The 16,589-nt window shown below is 35.4% G+C and overlaps 1 protein-coding gene across 1 annotated transcript in view; it reads right to left on the reverse strand.

Moving 5' to 3' along the window:
* Nucleotides 1-16,589, reverse strand: part of IL1RAPL1 (interleukin 1 receptor accessory protein like 1) — a 1,086,405-nt gene that overhangs the window by 26,736 nt on the left and 1,043,080 nt on the right. Inside the window, exons 6-7 of the mRNA XM_019655892.1 lie at nucleotides 14,468-14,600; nucleotides 12,402-12,547 (exon numbers count right to left, since the gene is read on the reverse strand). Of these exons, the coding sequence (XP_019511437.1) occupies nucleotides 12,402-12,547; nucleotides 14,468-14,600 (279 nt within the window). The remainder of the gene's footprint in view (nucleotides 1-12,401; nucleotides 12,548-14,467; nucleotides 14,601-16,589) is intronic.

Raw genomic sequence — 16,589 nt, forward strand, 5'->3', positions numbered from 1 at the left:
CTAGGAAATTTGTATTCACTTGGCACTTAGAAATAAATTATATATTGCTTTACATCTTTGATACTGCTATTTATTTTTTCTTTTCACACACTCACTCACTTTCTTTTTGTTTAGTAAGTGCCTTAAATGTGCCAGGTATAGTGCTTTGAGTTCTAGTGATAAAATGATGGATGGAAGATGCTTCTTGCCTTAAAGGAGATCATGTTTAGTTGCAGAGTCTAGCATGCAGGCAATTATTTTAAAACGAAATAATGAAAGCTAATAGGTATTGTGCACTTAAGTGTCACTCTGCTAGTCCTTTTGTATAGGTGTAAGAAATGCTCTACTGTAAGTATCATAATGAGCGACTCACTTGGGGTGTTTGTGCATGTGCGTGTTTGTGATTCTGTTGGGGGACTTTAGACACAGGGCTTGGACATTGTGTGGCACGGTGCAGGACCATGCTTGCAAAGGTGTCTGGCAAGTAGCTTGGCATGGGGTACAGGGCAAATGAATGTATGTCATAATGGGTGATGGTAGGCAAATTCATGTAGCGATTTGTCAGCTAGAATATGTTGTTTATCTTTTTTTTCTTTTCAAAGCAACTAACATGAGCCTTGTCAGTAAATATTTGTTTGAAGGATTCATGGTATCAATTAAGCCAGGTTTCCCAAAATTAGGTCAGAAAAATAGGACAGTGATTCTCCATCGAGGAAAACTGACATATTTTTTAATGTACAATGTGGTATTACTAACACAGAGCTTTATCACTGGAAACATTTCCCCACTGGATTATAAAAACAGTGTTTGAAATAGATCTATCTAAAGACTACACAGACATTATGTATTTGCACACGTTTAAACATACAAAGTATTCATATGTAGCCTCCTTCATCTTAGATCTTATAAGATTGTGTATGATGGGGAGAAATTAGACCAAGAAGGAAGATACTGCTACAGTAAAGAGCAAAATAGGCCTCAGGTGACCAGCTTAGAAGACAGGGCTATTGTATATCAAGGTGTCAAACTTCACTGATGCCTAAAAGAAAATCTCTTAGAAGAGGAAGTATTTGCTTTTCCTCTACCAGGAATTTCCTTCTGAACATGTCATACAAATAGACAGGCACAGATGGAATGTTACAAAACATCTCTTGAGAGAAAATTGTCAGAATGAAGGTGGCATTGCCATTTTACTCCTTTTGTTAAGGGCTGCAGTGTTTATCCTGAAAGCAATCCTCCATCAGAGAATATATTGTCACAGTTAGAACAATTTGGTCTTCTATTGGGAATGCTTTGGATTGGCCTAAGGACCCAGAACATCTGGATGGCTTAGATAACCAACAGAAGAAGCCATGTTTTGTACAAAAACATGGAACACTTCTAAAAAAATCGTATGATGATTTACAGTATATTCAATTGTTGAAAATAGATTTATAAAATATTTTATACATGTAAAAACTGATTGAATTGCAATATCCAAAAGGGGATGTTTTGATAAACTTCAGAATTTCATGTTATTATTATAATTTTCTTCCTTTATGGTTTTAACATATTTCCTAATTATCGAAAGCATAGAATAAAATGTGTTTGGCAAAAGCTGTTTCTCTCATGAGACAAGTTTCATTCAAAATCTTTCTGATTCCACAGAGCTAGAGACTATTAAGGCAAAAACAATAATCAAACCATGTGCTGGTTCATTTCCCTCAATGGAAGTAACAGAAAAAAAAATCCATTTCTTATCTCTCTTGAAGTTTTTGATCACTCTCTGCTTTCTGAAAACACAAAAATGCTGAGGAAAATAGTGGGAAGTTTGCCTCCCTTTTTCATTTTGTAAAGAGATACTAGTCAAGAATTTATTAACAGTTGTTTAATTTAATGTATTCCTTTAAGCTATTTTAAATACTGAGATATTTAAATAATATGGACAAATTTTTCTGGGGAGAATTCAAAGCACATCCAAGCAGTTGTAAGTCATTATCTTGAAATTGTGGGATAGTATAAATGAATTTTCAAGCCATATTCATTTTATATTACATAGAAGAATTGGAATTCCAAACTGATTTGAGTCAGGCGATTTATGTGTGTCGTTCTTTCAAGCTTTGATAATGGCCTCTTCCATTTTAGTTTCTATGAATTTGACAGCCATTACCAGTCAGTACTCGTAACTGCAGTCACATATCTTAAGGAATTGTAATTTCTGTTTTGCACTTATAGGAAGGAACTTGTCATCTAAAGATGTGAGTCAACTTTACAAATGCTTAAAACCATAAGAAAATCCCTGGGAAGAGCAACCACTTCATTTCACTTTCAAGATTTGCAAAATGAGGAACAATGACTCAAAACTCTTGAGAATCTGTAAAATCTGACAAACGGGCTAACAAGATTCCTGCACTGGGGCTTAAGGGCAATTAGTTTATAAATGATAAAAATGAAGAACAATGACACAAGGAGACTTGCTTTAGGTCACACACAAATGAAGAGTCAAAAACAAAACATTATCAAGTAACTATCTGTTTTTCATTCCAGTTTACAAATTTCTTTTCAATCCTCATTCATATTAAATTTCAATTCATGCTAATGATTTTTGGGTGGCTTTAAAAATGACCTTTTTGTGCTGTCTTCAATATACCACTGGCTTTTTTTTGTAAAAAATAAAATATATTTTAATGGCATTTAAAGTCTACTTTTAATTTAGAGATATCAACCTCCAGATATATCATCCTTCATAGAACACATGTTAAAAATAGTATATGTGCCCTAAAAATAGAGACAAATAGCTAACATATTTCTTACAGATGGCAAATGTAATTCTCAACAATAAAATCTAATACAAGTTACCATGGCAATTTATTGGAAATCAACACACTTTTTCCTTCTGTATGACCCAAGAGAGTAGTTAGCATTTTTTATGTGTCATGTCTAATTTCTCACTTTACTGACCTGGTTGTCAAAGTTCGATATACAGGAACTGCTTATTAAAAGTTATACCTTGCATTTTATGACCCAGTTGTGCCATTTCTCAACTGACTGCAGGAATTCACCGCCATAAAAATGCACAGCCATCTCCCTCTTCCCAACAATGTTGCCTTAATGCCCCAGGAGGGTGGTAGACATCCCTCTGGCAGCAGTGACTCAACTGCTAAGGACACCCAACCCAGTGCTTTGCCCATAGCTGGCACTTAATACATATTTGGTGAATGGGAAGGATTTGTTGCTTTTTCACACAACAGCATTATATGAATCATCTTTAAGCAGCCAGCAGTGAAGTGAGATGTTGAGCTGGTTATGAAACATCGTCAGTCAACAGGTTGTTTTGACCCAGAAATAAGAATATAAAGGTAGTTCTGAGAAGGAAGAGAGAGCGGTGTGATGGTGGGTGGTGGCCACGAATATGCTACCCTCTTTGTGATCTCTGATCACATATGTGGAAATGTGCTATGTGTGTGCTAGATGATATCGGTGGGCTTCTTGCAAATATCTTAATACTAAATTATTATTTTTTTAACTGCCTGTTTGTGATTCTCTAAAACAAAGATCTGAGTTCCAGTGGATTCCCTCTGCTCTCATGTTAGGTTCACTAGTGTTTTATAAGTTCTGTTATATGCTAGACAGTTGCCTATTAAAATGAATTGAACCTTTGAACACATAGGAACTGGTTATTCAGGGTGGGTTACTGTGTTATTTTTCCTTTGCCTGTTTTGCCATCAGATCATTCATCAATAGTATGTGGATGTTCATTTCTCATACTATGCCTGCCCTTGCTTACTACATGTAATTGAGACTTAGCTGAATACTAGTGTTCAAAACAGAAAATTAGCAGTATTTATTGCCCATCATCTATCTTGATCCTCTTTGGTAATTACTATTTGCATATCTATCTATCTATCTATCTATCTATCTATCTATCTATCTCTCCATATATGCATTGTTGAGACATTCCTAAGTGGAGTTCCTTTTTAAAAAGGGGATATGTAGGAACTATATCCAACAATGAGAACTCTCTTCATTTAAGAGGTTAATTATTTAATACTAGAGGAGTGCCCTCTAAGACATCTCTTCGAGTAGCAAATGTCTTCTATAAAGCACGATTTCACTGAATACATGAGGCAAGTAGCCTCATTAAGAGTAGAGAGTGAGGGCAATGTTCAAATAGGTTCGAAGGTGTTGACCATGTAAAAAGAATGAGGCAATTAGTGGGAATTAGTCTTACTGACTGGCTATACTGCTCTTTCATTCTTCTCTCATGGAAACAGAGAACTCAACAGAGCTAGTTGCTCTTTCCCTATTAGAGCTACCACATTTATTAGAGGGTCTATTGTCTAGGCAAGGACCTTGGTTATGCCAATTGGAGTCCACAGATCAGCACCATCAGAGGTCAATAAGGGACTCCTTTGAAATGTAAATATTGAGCCCCCACCCCAGGCTATTGAATTCCAATCGCTGTTTAACAAACTCCTTAGGTGATTTGTGTGCACAGTAAAGACTGGGACAACAGCAGTAAAAAAAAAAAAAAGATTGTGGAGCTCCTCTCTAGGGACTTCTAGTTGACTCTCCAAGAGTGGGAACACAAGGAACTTATATTTGGTTAGTTCCTGTGGTATGAGAATCACCCATTCTCTTGACCTTCCAATCACATCGGGTATAATCTGGAAGGGTTTTCAAAACTAAAATACCTGTCCACTGACTGTAGGTCAGTGGTTCTCAACTGGTGGCAATTTTGTCCCCTGGGGATATTTGTCAATATTTGGAGACATTTTTGGTTGTCACAACTTGGAAAGGTACTATTGGCATCGAATAGGTAGAGGCCGGGGATGCTGCTAAACACTCTACAAGGCATAGGGCAGCCCCCCATAGAGAAAAATTCCCCAGCCCAAAATGTCAATAGTGACAAGATTGAGAAATCCTGCCGCAAAGTTCATATTACTCAGAATACACTTAATCATCCCATTCATCACATTTACATAAGTGAGTTATGAATATTGAATTATATAACAGAGAAGTACAAGTTTAAGATCTTTATCAAGAATTTAATATTTAGCTAGGAAAACAAGTGAAAAATAAAACAGAACAAATAAAGGATGTCCAGCGACTATGCCCCACGTATAATCAAATACTAAGAGCTTTGGCCCACATGATTCGTTCAAAAGGAATCATACAAACTGAAGGTTTCATCAGTCTTGGCTTCCAATATTTGTTTTGTCCTGGGTCATCCCTTTGTTAGTTATTAACTGAGAAACAAGCTAATCATCAGTAAACAGTGCTCCTTTTCTTTCTTAACAAAGATGCTGCTTGGATATGCTAGTTCATACTGAAGAAAACTGAATGACCAAAATGACTAATAGGCAAAAGTATGCTACACAATAAATCTCCATGCTGTAGCTGATCAGGAAAACCTGCAATCAACAGACCTTTGAAAAAATATTTCAGTGTTGAGGCAAAAACAACTTGGAGTTAACCTCACTTAAATCACATATTTCATGTCTAAGGAAATAGGTTAGTTTTCATGCCTGTAATTTTGGTGGCAATCAAATAACCGTTCGAATGTCCATATCAAGAAACTCAAAGGTACAAACTCACCAGTATCAGACAATTTGTGCTCCTGCCATTCATATAGCCTCCAAGTGTGGTGTTATTTTTGTGTTTTATTTATTTTGGCATTCGTTACCAAGAAAAAAATTGGGGTCAGCTGTTTAGATGTCTTACATAATTGAAGAAGAGAGAAGCAACAAAAATGACACAGAAGAAATTTTGGAATGCAAAATGTCAGATATTATCCAACGGGAGAATGCATTAACCCCAATGGCTCTAGTTTGCAGATGCTGCAGCAACAGAACTTAAATTCTTTAATCTGTTGGCATTGCATATGCAATGAAGGGGAACAGAATATACTAGCCTGATATATCTCTTTGGCATAAGGATTATTTTAGGCTGGTTATTTTTAAGAACTAGCAGACATAGAAGAAGCTCTGAAAACCAAGAAGTTACCCTTTTTTTTTTGACACATTTCCATTTACAAGGGAAATTTCCATTTACAAGAGTTTCTCCCTCTTTGTACCAGAAAGAGGGAGACTTCAAATTTCTAGAAACTCTGATCAATGGAGAAGGCAATGACTTAAATCTGTGTAACAACCTTATTATACTCGTTTACTGTGCTTTTACTGATAACCTTCCATAACTGTCCTTCCCTCCAACATCTTATTTTGTTATTAGTTTGAGATGGTATTTAAGGTGGTGGCTTGGGTAATTTCGAGGAGTTACTCAGTTTTCCTGGGTCTCCCATGTATATGGGAGGTATACATGTTATTGAACTTCTGTTCCTTTTTCTCCTGTTAATCTGGTTTCTTATTTTGTGTGTGTGTGTGTGTGTGTGTGTGTGTGTGTGTGTGTGTGTCTCAGCGAAGAACCTAGAAAGGTAGAGGGAAATTATTTTTCTTCCCCCATGGCAATGATTCAAGAAAACTGACTCCTGCATGCCTACTCAGTTTTTAATGGGTCAGTGTCTTTCTAGGGAGATGCCACCATAAAGAGAGGTAGGAGGTTTTGCTATCTGGGAAAAGCTTGGCTTTTCCATATTCTGAAATCAGGGGTTAAAGGTGTCAAATGAGCCCTGAGAGAGGTTTAAACAGTTCTGTGGTCTTACTGTAGCTCTCAGTAAATAAATGCACTAGGTAAATACTAACAAGGATAGGGGCACATATTACAAAAATGATTCATTTATAAGAGGGGATAAGGAGTCCACTGGGTCTAAATTCATCCGGCTTTAAAACAATGCATCGTAAGTGATGTGCATGTTAATTACATTACTAAAGATATTCCGAGAACTAGGGAGTTTATTGAACAAGTCTAATTCCTATCGATTACATTCTTTGGAGGGAGAGAGAGTGTGTGAGCAAGAATTAAAATGGGTTTGAGGGGGAAGAGAAAAAAAACCTAGATGTTCATCATTATTAACTAGTGCTAGTCTCTCAGATAGATACTTCATGATAAATGAATTGCCATATTATTGTAATCAATATATCTAAACACAACTATTCAGAACAGGATTGATAATGAACAGCCTCTTAATGTAAGTTTCAAAGCTAAACATTCCCTAGAAGCACAATTCTATATTATGAATGTTTAATATCAATTTAATTTTAAAAGTAGATAATGGCATTTCAAATTAAATAGGTTCTTATTTCCTGTTCATTTAATTTTATGAATGCCAGACACACAGTAGGTTCTTAATAATTATCACTAGATGAATGAATACATGAATGAAGATCTCCTTTAGGACAGTACATTTAAACTAAAGTAAATCTATTATAAGGTAAAATATACAATCAATGGAATAAAATTGCTGAAGGTAAAGCTGACCATATTACCAAAAGACAAATTAGATCTGAGGGAGTTTTGAATGTAACACTTTATTGCTGCATCCTCAGTTACCCAGAATATCACGTGGTTGGTGCAGAGAAATCATATAATAGCTGTTAACATTTATTGGGTGATAAATATGTGTCAGACATGTAATACATATTGATATATATGTTTATTTAATCCTCAGACCTGCTCTATATGAAAGATATTATTATTACTACAATTTTATATGTGAGACATTTGAGGTTCTCAGAGGTTAAGTAAATTGCCCAAGATGGCACAAATAGTAAGCATAGAGTTGGGTTTTGAACAGTCAGCATTTCTCCAGAGTCCACAACCTCAACCGTTAAACTGCTTTGCTCCAATAGTAAACATACACACTTTGAGGTCATCCTGAGTTAAAGGGCATGGACCAAAAACACAGAGTGAAAAACAAATTTGGGACCTCCTGATGGGTATAAGGGTGGCTAGGACTGAGGCTAGAGCGCAATGCTGCCGAGTAGCGTCAGGGAAGGTAAAATTCCCCTCTACCCTTCTTGAGTTCTTATGGCTAGACTAATCATAAAATAGACACACTTTAATGTGTGAATATAGAAGATCATAAATGATGCTCCAGATCATAAAATGACGCTCAGAGAAATGATGGAAACAGGTACCTTTTTATACTTTTTATATAAAGAAACAATAAACTTTTGAGAAATTGATAGGACAAAAAAAAGTTAGTGCTCATGAGTAAGGAATCTAAGCAAGGTTTGGCCTTGGGTAGTAAATGAATTAAGAGGCAACAAGGTTTGTTTATGTGAGCGTTCTGGCTCTGGATTCCTTAACTTTGCCTCTAGGGGCAAGGAGGGCACCTTCACATGGGAGATTTACCTCCTGCTTCAAGGGGGGAAGGTAGAGGAAGAGGTCAGAGTGTTCTTGCATTGAAAGGTTCTTAAGTACCTTTAATTCAAAATAACCAATATGCCATAATGGGATATTTTGAGGTGGCCTACCCTGGGTGCCAACAGTTTCCATCTGTAGAATTGTTTGTGTCAGGGAAATAGAAAATGTAAAAAATGGAGGGAATAGGAAAGGTCAGAGTTTTGGAGGAAAACTGAAGGCCAGTGTTTGATGCACGTTGAGTCAGGCACCAGTAACTAAAAACCCAAGCAAAGGCATCTAGGTAAAAGATTCAGAGACTTAAACATGGAATGCAATCATGTATGGATAATAGGGGGAACAAGGAATGACACAGTAGTGAATGTATCAACTCTTCACTTTGGTTCTTTTTGAAGCAATGGTGTAACTTTCGAGCTTGTCAGGCCAGAGACTGGAGTGAGGACTAAGGAGCAGGGCAGTCACAGACTAATATGGCCCCATGGCCCTTGTCCCTTCATTCTTTGTTTCTCTTTCACTGCATATCTAGTTCTCTGCTATAATGAATGTCTGACATTATCTTAACTGTCAAAATACCTTCCGTGGCGGCAGGAATCAACAACTTTGAATATTCTCAAGTAAGGTTTTCCAACGGTCAAATTTCCTGGTAAATTTCTAGCCAGTTTTTGTGGAATTAAGGTGTTTTTTTTTTAATAAAAGCCTGGTCCAGAATCTAACCTAGCTTAATCCTAGCTGAATTATTTATTGTATTACCCTCTTGGCATTAAGGAAGACTCATTTGGCCTGTGAATGATGTCTCAAAGAATCCATACCACCCATTGGAGGGCTCTAACACCATTTTTTATTGCATCAACAATACTGAACAAAAGGCAACTGTGGAGAAAATAATGCTTAAGTAACTTGGCAAAGGTGTGTCCTGCAGATTACTTGTCAAAACCGATAATTTGTGGATTACAAAATCTGTATTCATCAAATGTTTAACATATCTCTCTAGGGAGGTTTTAAAAAGAAAGACTTTGAAGGGCTGTAAGATAAGTTAGGCGATTTATGAGTCAGTGACAGAAAAATATGATTAATAGTGACAGTTTCCAGCTCCTTCTCTGAGCTTTAGTCTTCTGAGTAATATACTAACTCATATGATAATTACATAATTACTAGTATGACAGCAACTTGACTTTTCCAGGGACCCTATGATTAAAACCCCAAACTATAGGCTTACATGTGCTGTGCCCTTACATTCTTAACCTTGCAGAGCTGGTGACAAAGTCCTTTCTTTTTTCTAAAGATGACTGGGATAGACCATTCCACATGATTATAAGCCTCTCAAGGACAGGAGACTGCATGCACTGCTGCCTTCATGAATTGATGACATATTTGCTTGCAGCCCCCTTAAAAAGAAGGCACATACTAACTTTAAGAAGGACTTTTAGAGTGTATGACCTTGAAGGATTCTTTGGAGCTTCTTAATGGTTTTATTTTACTAAGAATAAAATGCTGTTGGTATAAATACCTATTTGAAAATCATTGTGGAAGATTTAAGTGTTGAAAGATGCTCTAACACTGGCCACAATTTTCTTCTTCATGTTTAGTTTAGGTAATCAGACATTATTGGGAAAGTTTTTTTTCAAACAACTCCCTTGATTCCTCAATCATTTATTTTTGTAGTACTAGAAGCTTTTGTGGCTATAGGCAACTTAACCTTAGGCCACACATGCTAAAAATAGCCTGGGGTGTTTAACCCTTCCTGGCCATGTGCCTATCTGTCTCCTTAGATACAATTCATTGCCCTTCCTCTCTCTTTATGATTATTACTTAACTGCCACTCCTACCTTGTTGTAAAAAGAAATATATGTTGTCCATGTCAACAGGTCTTTATTTGGGCCCTATATATTCTCTCCACTACTTCCCTTCTTGAGGAATAATTCAGACTCTTTAATCAGACCACGTGGAAGACAGTGACCAGAATGATGAAAGTATGTTATCCACACTAAGAAAAAATTAATAAAAGAAACTAAAAAAGTTGAATCTAGGAAAGTAAAGGTCTAACAGGATCACATTCACTGTTACCGTACATTTAAAGGGCTGTTTTGGGCAACAGAGATTAAAAGTGCAGAACTGGAGCCAAAGGGCAGACAGACAGTGAAATAGGGATGCTTTCTAATATATAGGTTTTTCCAAAGATAGAACTGGCTTTCTCAATAGGGAGTGTGACCCAGTATAAGTTAATAATAGATCACTTGGGAGATGTTATGGAGCAGTTCAACTATACAACATTTAAGATGCTTTCAACCCTGTCCTTTTATATGTATAATATGAGGTGTGATTAAGAAATACAGTGAATGTCTAATTTAGAGGGGTAGCAGATTGGGGGAGGGGAGTTAGCCCTTTGTGAGGGGTGTAAATGTCTATTACATTGTTTTGTACACCTGAAGCCAATAAAAAAATTTATTACAGTAAAAAATACATTGCCATTAATCCCCCTCAAAAACTTCCCCTCACTTCGAATACACTTATCCTATCGTTCTTGCCACTTTCTGAAGCAGTTCTGGAAGGCCTCTTTCATGAATGTCTTTAGTTGCGCTGTCATGGCTGCCTTGATGTCCTGAATCGATTCAAAACGTTTACCTTTCATGGTCATTTTGACTTGGGGGAAGAGCCAGAAGTTGCATGGTGCCAGATCCGGTGAATAAGGTGGATGAGGACACACCATAATGTTTTATTTGACAGAAATTGCCGTACCAGAAGTGATGTGTGACACAGAGAATTGTCATGATGGAGGATGAAGTAAAGACACTCATGAAAGAGGACTTCCAGAACTGCTTCAGAAAGTGGCAAGAATGATGGGAAAAGTGTGTTCAAAGTGGGGGGAGTATTTTGAGAGGGAGTAATGGCAATGTATCTTTTACTGTGATAAATTTTTTAAAAATTTAAATATTCATCGTATTTTTGATCACACCTCATATTTCTATTCACGATTCCTTCATTGACTGAATACATATGTTAAGCTAGAGAAAGAAACAATCATATTGCTAGCTGCTGCTAACCTTTCCTGTTTCTCACATTCGCCCAAAGTAGACTATTTTAATATTGTAGTCACCTTGACAACAGAGGTGTCTATTTTAATAGCTTTCAGTAACATTATTCTAAAGGATTCTATTGCCCAGTAAAGTGTGTGTGTGCGGGGGAACAGTCTTCAAGCGTTTCTTTCATTTTCAACCTCAAAGAGTCTAGGATTAAACATGTACTTTGAAATTAAAATCATTCTAGATTTGCTGAGTAAGAGAACATCAAGTGCACTCATTTGAAAAACCAGAAAGATTTTACTTAGCATAATATAGAAAAAAATGTATTTTTCTCTTGTAATGTACATGAAAAATTTCACCAACTATAAGGCATGGCTCAAAATTTACATTTATCTCTAATTTCAAACAATTCACTATATAGTTATATATATTTTAACCCTGTGCATAAGGTGTTGGGGCTGCTGTGAAATCAGATTTAAAGTGACAGATGTTGTACTCAACCACAACCTATATTACTTGAATTATTGTTAATAGTTAACTAATAATTCATTAAGATGCAATTAATGAATTATTATTAATCAAGGGAGGATTTTACAGAAGTAAAAGTTTTCCGAAGCAGAAAAAAAATGTCAAGAAGTACTGCAATATGGAATCCATCAGGCATAATTCTTACACTAAAGGAATAACCTTCCAATAAGGAACACAATGTTGGACTTAAAACTATTTCACTTATTTTTAATTGATTTGCCTTTTTCTAATTATAACAAATAACGTTTAACTAGATACTTCCTGTGTACAAGCTTTGTGCCGAACTCTTCACATTTCTTGTTTCTTTCATCCTTTAAAACACAGAATCGACACTATTATTTTCCCCGTTCCATATATCAGGAAACCGAAGCATAAGGAAGTTAGGGTAGGTACCATGCCCCAAGTTATATAGTTGGTATTAAAGCAGAGCAATAAATCCAAATTTGACTCTAGAGCCTGAGCTAGTCACCCATCCACTGTGTTATCTCCCTTGATGGGCCAAATGCTAATGTGATTATTTTTATTTAGCATAAACTTGTGTAGAAAACCAGATTTTAAATTTTTTTGGTTCCCAATTATTTTCCTCCCATTATAGGCTCAGTTGGCCACTCAAGCTTAGAAGGTTATACTCACCACGTTTGTGAAGGAGAATGCTGGCATGCCGACGTCCATTTCCATTTTCGACATAACAGGAGTAATTTCCCAAGTCACCTTCTTGTACAGAGTCCACAATTAATGAGATGGAAACTTCCTGTTCCCCAAGATGCTCCTTGAGAATTCTAAAATATAAAGCAAAACGAAACAAAAAACCCCACACAAACATACACATACATGAAAAAGAAAAAAATTAGAGGAATCTGAATCCGATGTGAAAATACCTACAGGATCTGTGCTTCAAATTTGGCTATGGATTGATGCTATCTTAATTAAATTATATTATGCCCTCTTCTCTTCTAATGAGTAAGTTTGTCTTTGTAGCTGCTAATGAAGTTGCAGTTAATTATCTTTCTCAGCAGAACAATCACACTGTTGTAATGAAGAGGTGAGAGAGACCTTGAAGAAAAATTTACAAATGCTTTCCCTTTAAGAAGAGATATGATGTAAAGGGGAGATAAGAAATTCTAATCTCTTAGGCTGGAGGACTAATTACATATCAGGTTAATAAAAAAAAGAAGAATAGAAAATTTCTGAGTTATTTTAACATTTCAGTTGAAACCTCCGGCCTGTTTTTCTTTCTTCTTCTTTTTTTTCTTGTATGGTACAAATCAATTGTCTATTTGAAAAGAAATATGAAATTATAAACCTGTAGACTAAGTGTTTCGATGAAGTGTTTAATTCTTACATTTAAAATTAATAGTAAATGCTCACTAACCTCACTGTCAAAGATTTTAGCAATCTTACAGAGCAAATGTAAAACTTCATAGTAAAGCTCCCTTTCCCTGTTTGAAAAGTTTCCACCTCTACCGTCCCACCGTTTGGTACCTCATCTCTGCACAACACTTTCTAATGCAGAATTAAACAAATACCTTTCTAGAATCTTCTCTGAGCACTCACAAAAAGAGATAGGGGAAAGTTAGGAGATTTATTGTTTTTCTTTAACTTTAGCATTTCAAAATGTATGGGTAAAAAATAATAGTGAAGTTGTAAGTATGAAAAATAGCATAGGAACACTTTACATATTGGAGATGGCCAATCTGGGCATTTCATAACTCAATTGGAGTGTTAAGATTCGTGTGTATTTGTTGCCAGAAAGAAAGAAGATCCTAGTAGAAATAGCCTTATATGATAGTTTTATATGTATTTATTTTCTATGGAAAACCTTTTTCTCATATATTTGACTAAGTTTTAAAAGTCCTCACATTTAAAAGTGTCCTCCTCCAAGAAGAGGAACCTTCGTTAAAATGCTCATATATACCCAGAAGATGTGACCTTTAGATGGGAGAATGTTTACAAATGATCAGGATTCTCATTCAGTTATTACTTAATTATTGTTAATATGCTTGCTTATTTATATTATGATTAAAATGAGTATTTATGCCCAAGCATCATTTTAGTCATAATTGAATACCTCACTCCTTAAAAGCAAATGAACAAATAAATAAATTATGTTTTTAAAAAGAGGCTTAAGCACCATGCCCACAAATCTATGGTATTTTTAATTGTTATTTTCTATTATTCCCACTATATTAATATTTAGACTTTAAAGCCAGACTAAAAAAAGTAATGAAAACATTTTGTGTATCTTCTAGAATTTCTATCAAGTGCTTTATAATCTACTCAGTACCACAAATTATGAAAAAATTTAATAACAAATGACAGAGATTGTGTTTGGTTGGGTCCTGTTACCTTGTTAATATTTCCTCTTTACAATTAAAAACAAATAACTCTTAAGAACAAAAGGCACAATATCGCATTTTCCATATTTGATGGTATTGTGGTCTGTCTATTATTCAGTACATTCCTCCATGAACTATCTCCTTTTTATTTCTCTTAAATTCTTTGCAAATGACATTCATGTTTTGCAACTCCATAGTCAGCCTCTTAAAAGTGTTTTTCCTCTTTGACATTAAATGTTGCAATATTTTTTATTATAATAATAAAACAAAAGAAATAGCCTTTTCTTCTAGCTCACTTTTGATTCACTAATAGAACAAATGTTAATCTTGACGGTACAAGCTGACAGAAAAAAAAATTTTTACCTAATGTCACTTTCCCAGACTCGATTTTCATCCAGATCTTCAATAAACTTTTCTCCCTTCATCCAGTAAATTAAAGGACTGACATCTCCACTGTACCCGAAGAAAGCTCTGCAGGTTAGATTAGCTGAGTCACCTATGGAGAGAAGTGATAGAAATACATTACAAAACTATTGGTACACCCTTATTTTAGGCAAACTGGGAGATAATATTTTAATCACTTCATTGATATAATGAAACATCTTTCTAAAATAATATTTTCAGGTGTTTTCAATCTCGGTCAAATTTATAAAATATATGCTTTTGACAGCTTGTTTAATGAAATGAGAGTTACTTATAAGATTCTGAAGGAGACTGGTCAGTTATTTTATGGAAGGTTTTCCATTTAGGTTTGCCTGATGCTTTCACATGATTAGATTGAGGCTAAAATTATTGGGGAACGTACCACAAAGGAGATGTGCCCTCCTGAAAACATAATATCAGAGGGTACATATGTTGATAATTATAAAATTTTTATAAGGCAGTTAGCAGATGTTTCTCAGTCCTGAATATGGGAAATAGAAAGGGAACAAAATCTTCAGATGGGAAAGAAAAGGAAATGGAAATCCAGGATCCTCTCTAAAATATTATTAAAATATTTTTTACTATACAAGGAAAAATAACTTAATTAAGAAAGCTGACACATGCTCAGGTACAAAAGCACATTAAAAATAAGTGAACAACTCATGAGAATAAATATTGGGGGGTTTTATTAGATGTAAAATCAATGATATTATTGTGGAGATTAATTTCTTTTGATATGGTCCTCAGCAGACACCACTGTAATGGTAAATACAGATTGGTCGATCACTTAATAAGGTAAGTGGCCATCCCTGACTAAACGATAGAAGTGCATTTAATGTCTGCAGAAAGTAAGGTTTATTTCTGGACAGGTCATGCCATTTTGCAAACACTTAGTTTAACCAAGCCTCAGCCACCATTAGTGAACTGAACTGTTTCAGTACATACTAGTTTTAAAATCCTGCTGCCTCCAAGTGGAACTAGAAAATGGGGATTGAGTGGGATGGGGACCTGTAAGGGCCTATTCCACTTGGATTGGGGCAAGGGAACTCTCAGGGGTGGGCACTACATGAGGGGCTGAAAACTAGGCCCCGGTGACACCTTTGTTGGCACCCAAACAAAGTAAGCAAACTTCATCAATTTAAAAAAATTCTTCAGAAGTTTCTAGAGGACCTGACAATTCTGTAGCTTGAAGGTGCAAAAAGGCCGTGCCTAAAGACTGGAAGCCTTGGAGATAAGCTATAAGTTAAGAGTGAACATCTCTCGAAATTGTGCTTATGAGTCATTTTACAGTATAAACCCACAGAAAACATAATGAGCTTAGATCAACTCTTTCTAACCCCTACCACGGGTATACCTATATATAAACTCTATTCTTCAAGTTACACAAGATCATTTTTAATGGATAAAAATAATATTATCTTAATTATGTCCACTGTGTAAGAATAGTCCATAATAAATTCTTATACTTCTAATATTTCTAAGATGGCATGATATAGCCTTCTCCTTTTATCTTATCTTTGTTTAGGTCTGAATGTGCTCCAAGTAAGTGATTTCTCATGGACTTTGTTTCTATATACAATAGTCATTGTTAGAGACCAGATAAAGCAAGTCCAGAGAATGTGTACAAGCTTTTAAGAATCAAAATGGAGCTCTAAGTAGGTTCCTTTATTATTAATTTCTGTACATAAGTATTTTCTAAGTATTCTAATATGGAACCCCCCCACTGTTGGAGAATGTTTACATTATAAAATGGATAACTAAATGTCAATCTTCAATTAGAAATGAACCACAAAATTCTATGGGAAGCGTCAATCCAATGTTACAAAACAACTTTAAATCCAATGTTCTTTGCTTTTACATTTTTATAAGAGCACTAGCTTTTATACAACTGCACTACTTGGTATAGTGTCAAGGAAGTCATGAATTCAACAGTAAATCTCAGAATACTACATGGTGTGATAATTAACATCACATGCCAACAGAATGAACATACATTAGAGATTTAAATTTTTATATGTCAACAATTTACAAAATCTGTCCTTTAAAGGGTCAATTTTTTGTT

This window comes from Hipposideros armiger, unplaced genomic scaffold, assembly GCF_001890085.2.
Source record: "Hipposideros armiger isolate ML-2016 unplaced genomic scaffold, ASM189008v1 scaffold_250, whole genome shotgun sequence".
Classification (NCBI taxonomy): Eukaryota; Metazoa; Chordata; class Mammalia; order Chiroptera; family Hipposideridae; genus Hipposideros; species Hipposideros armiger.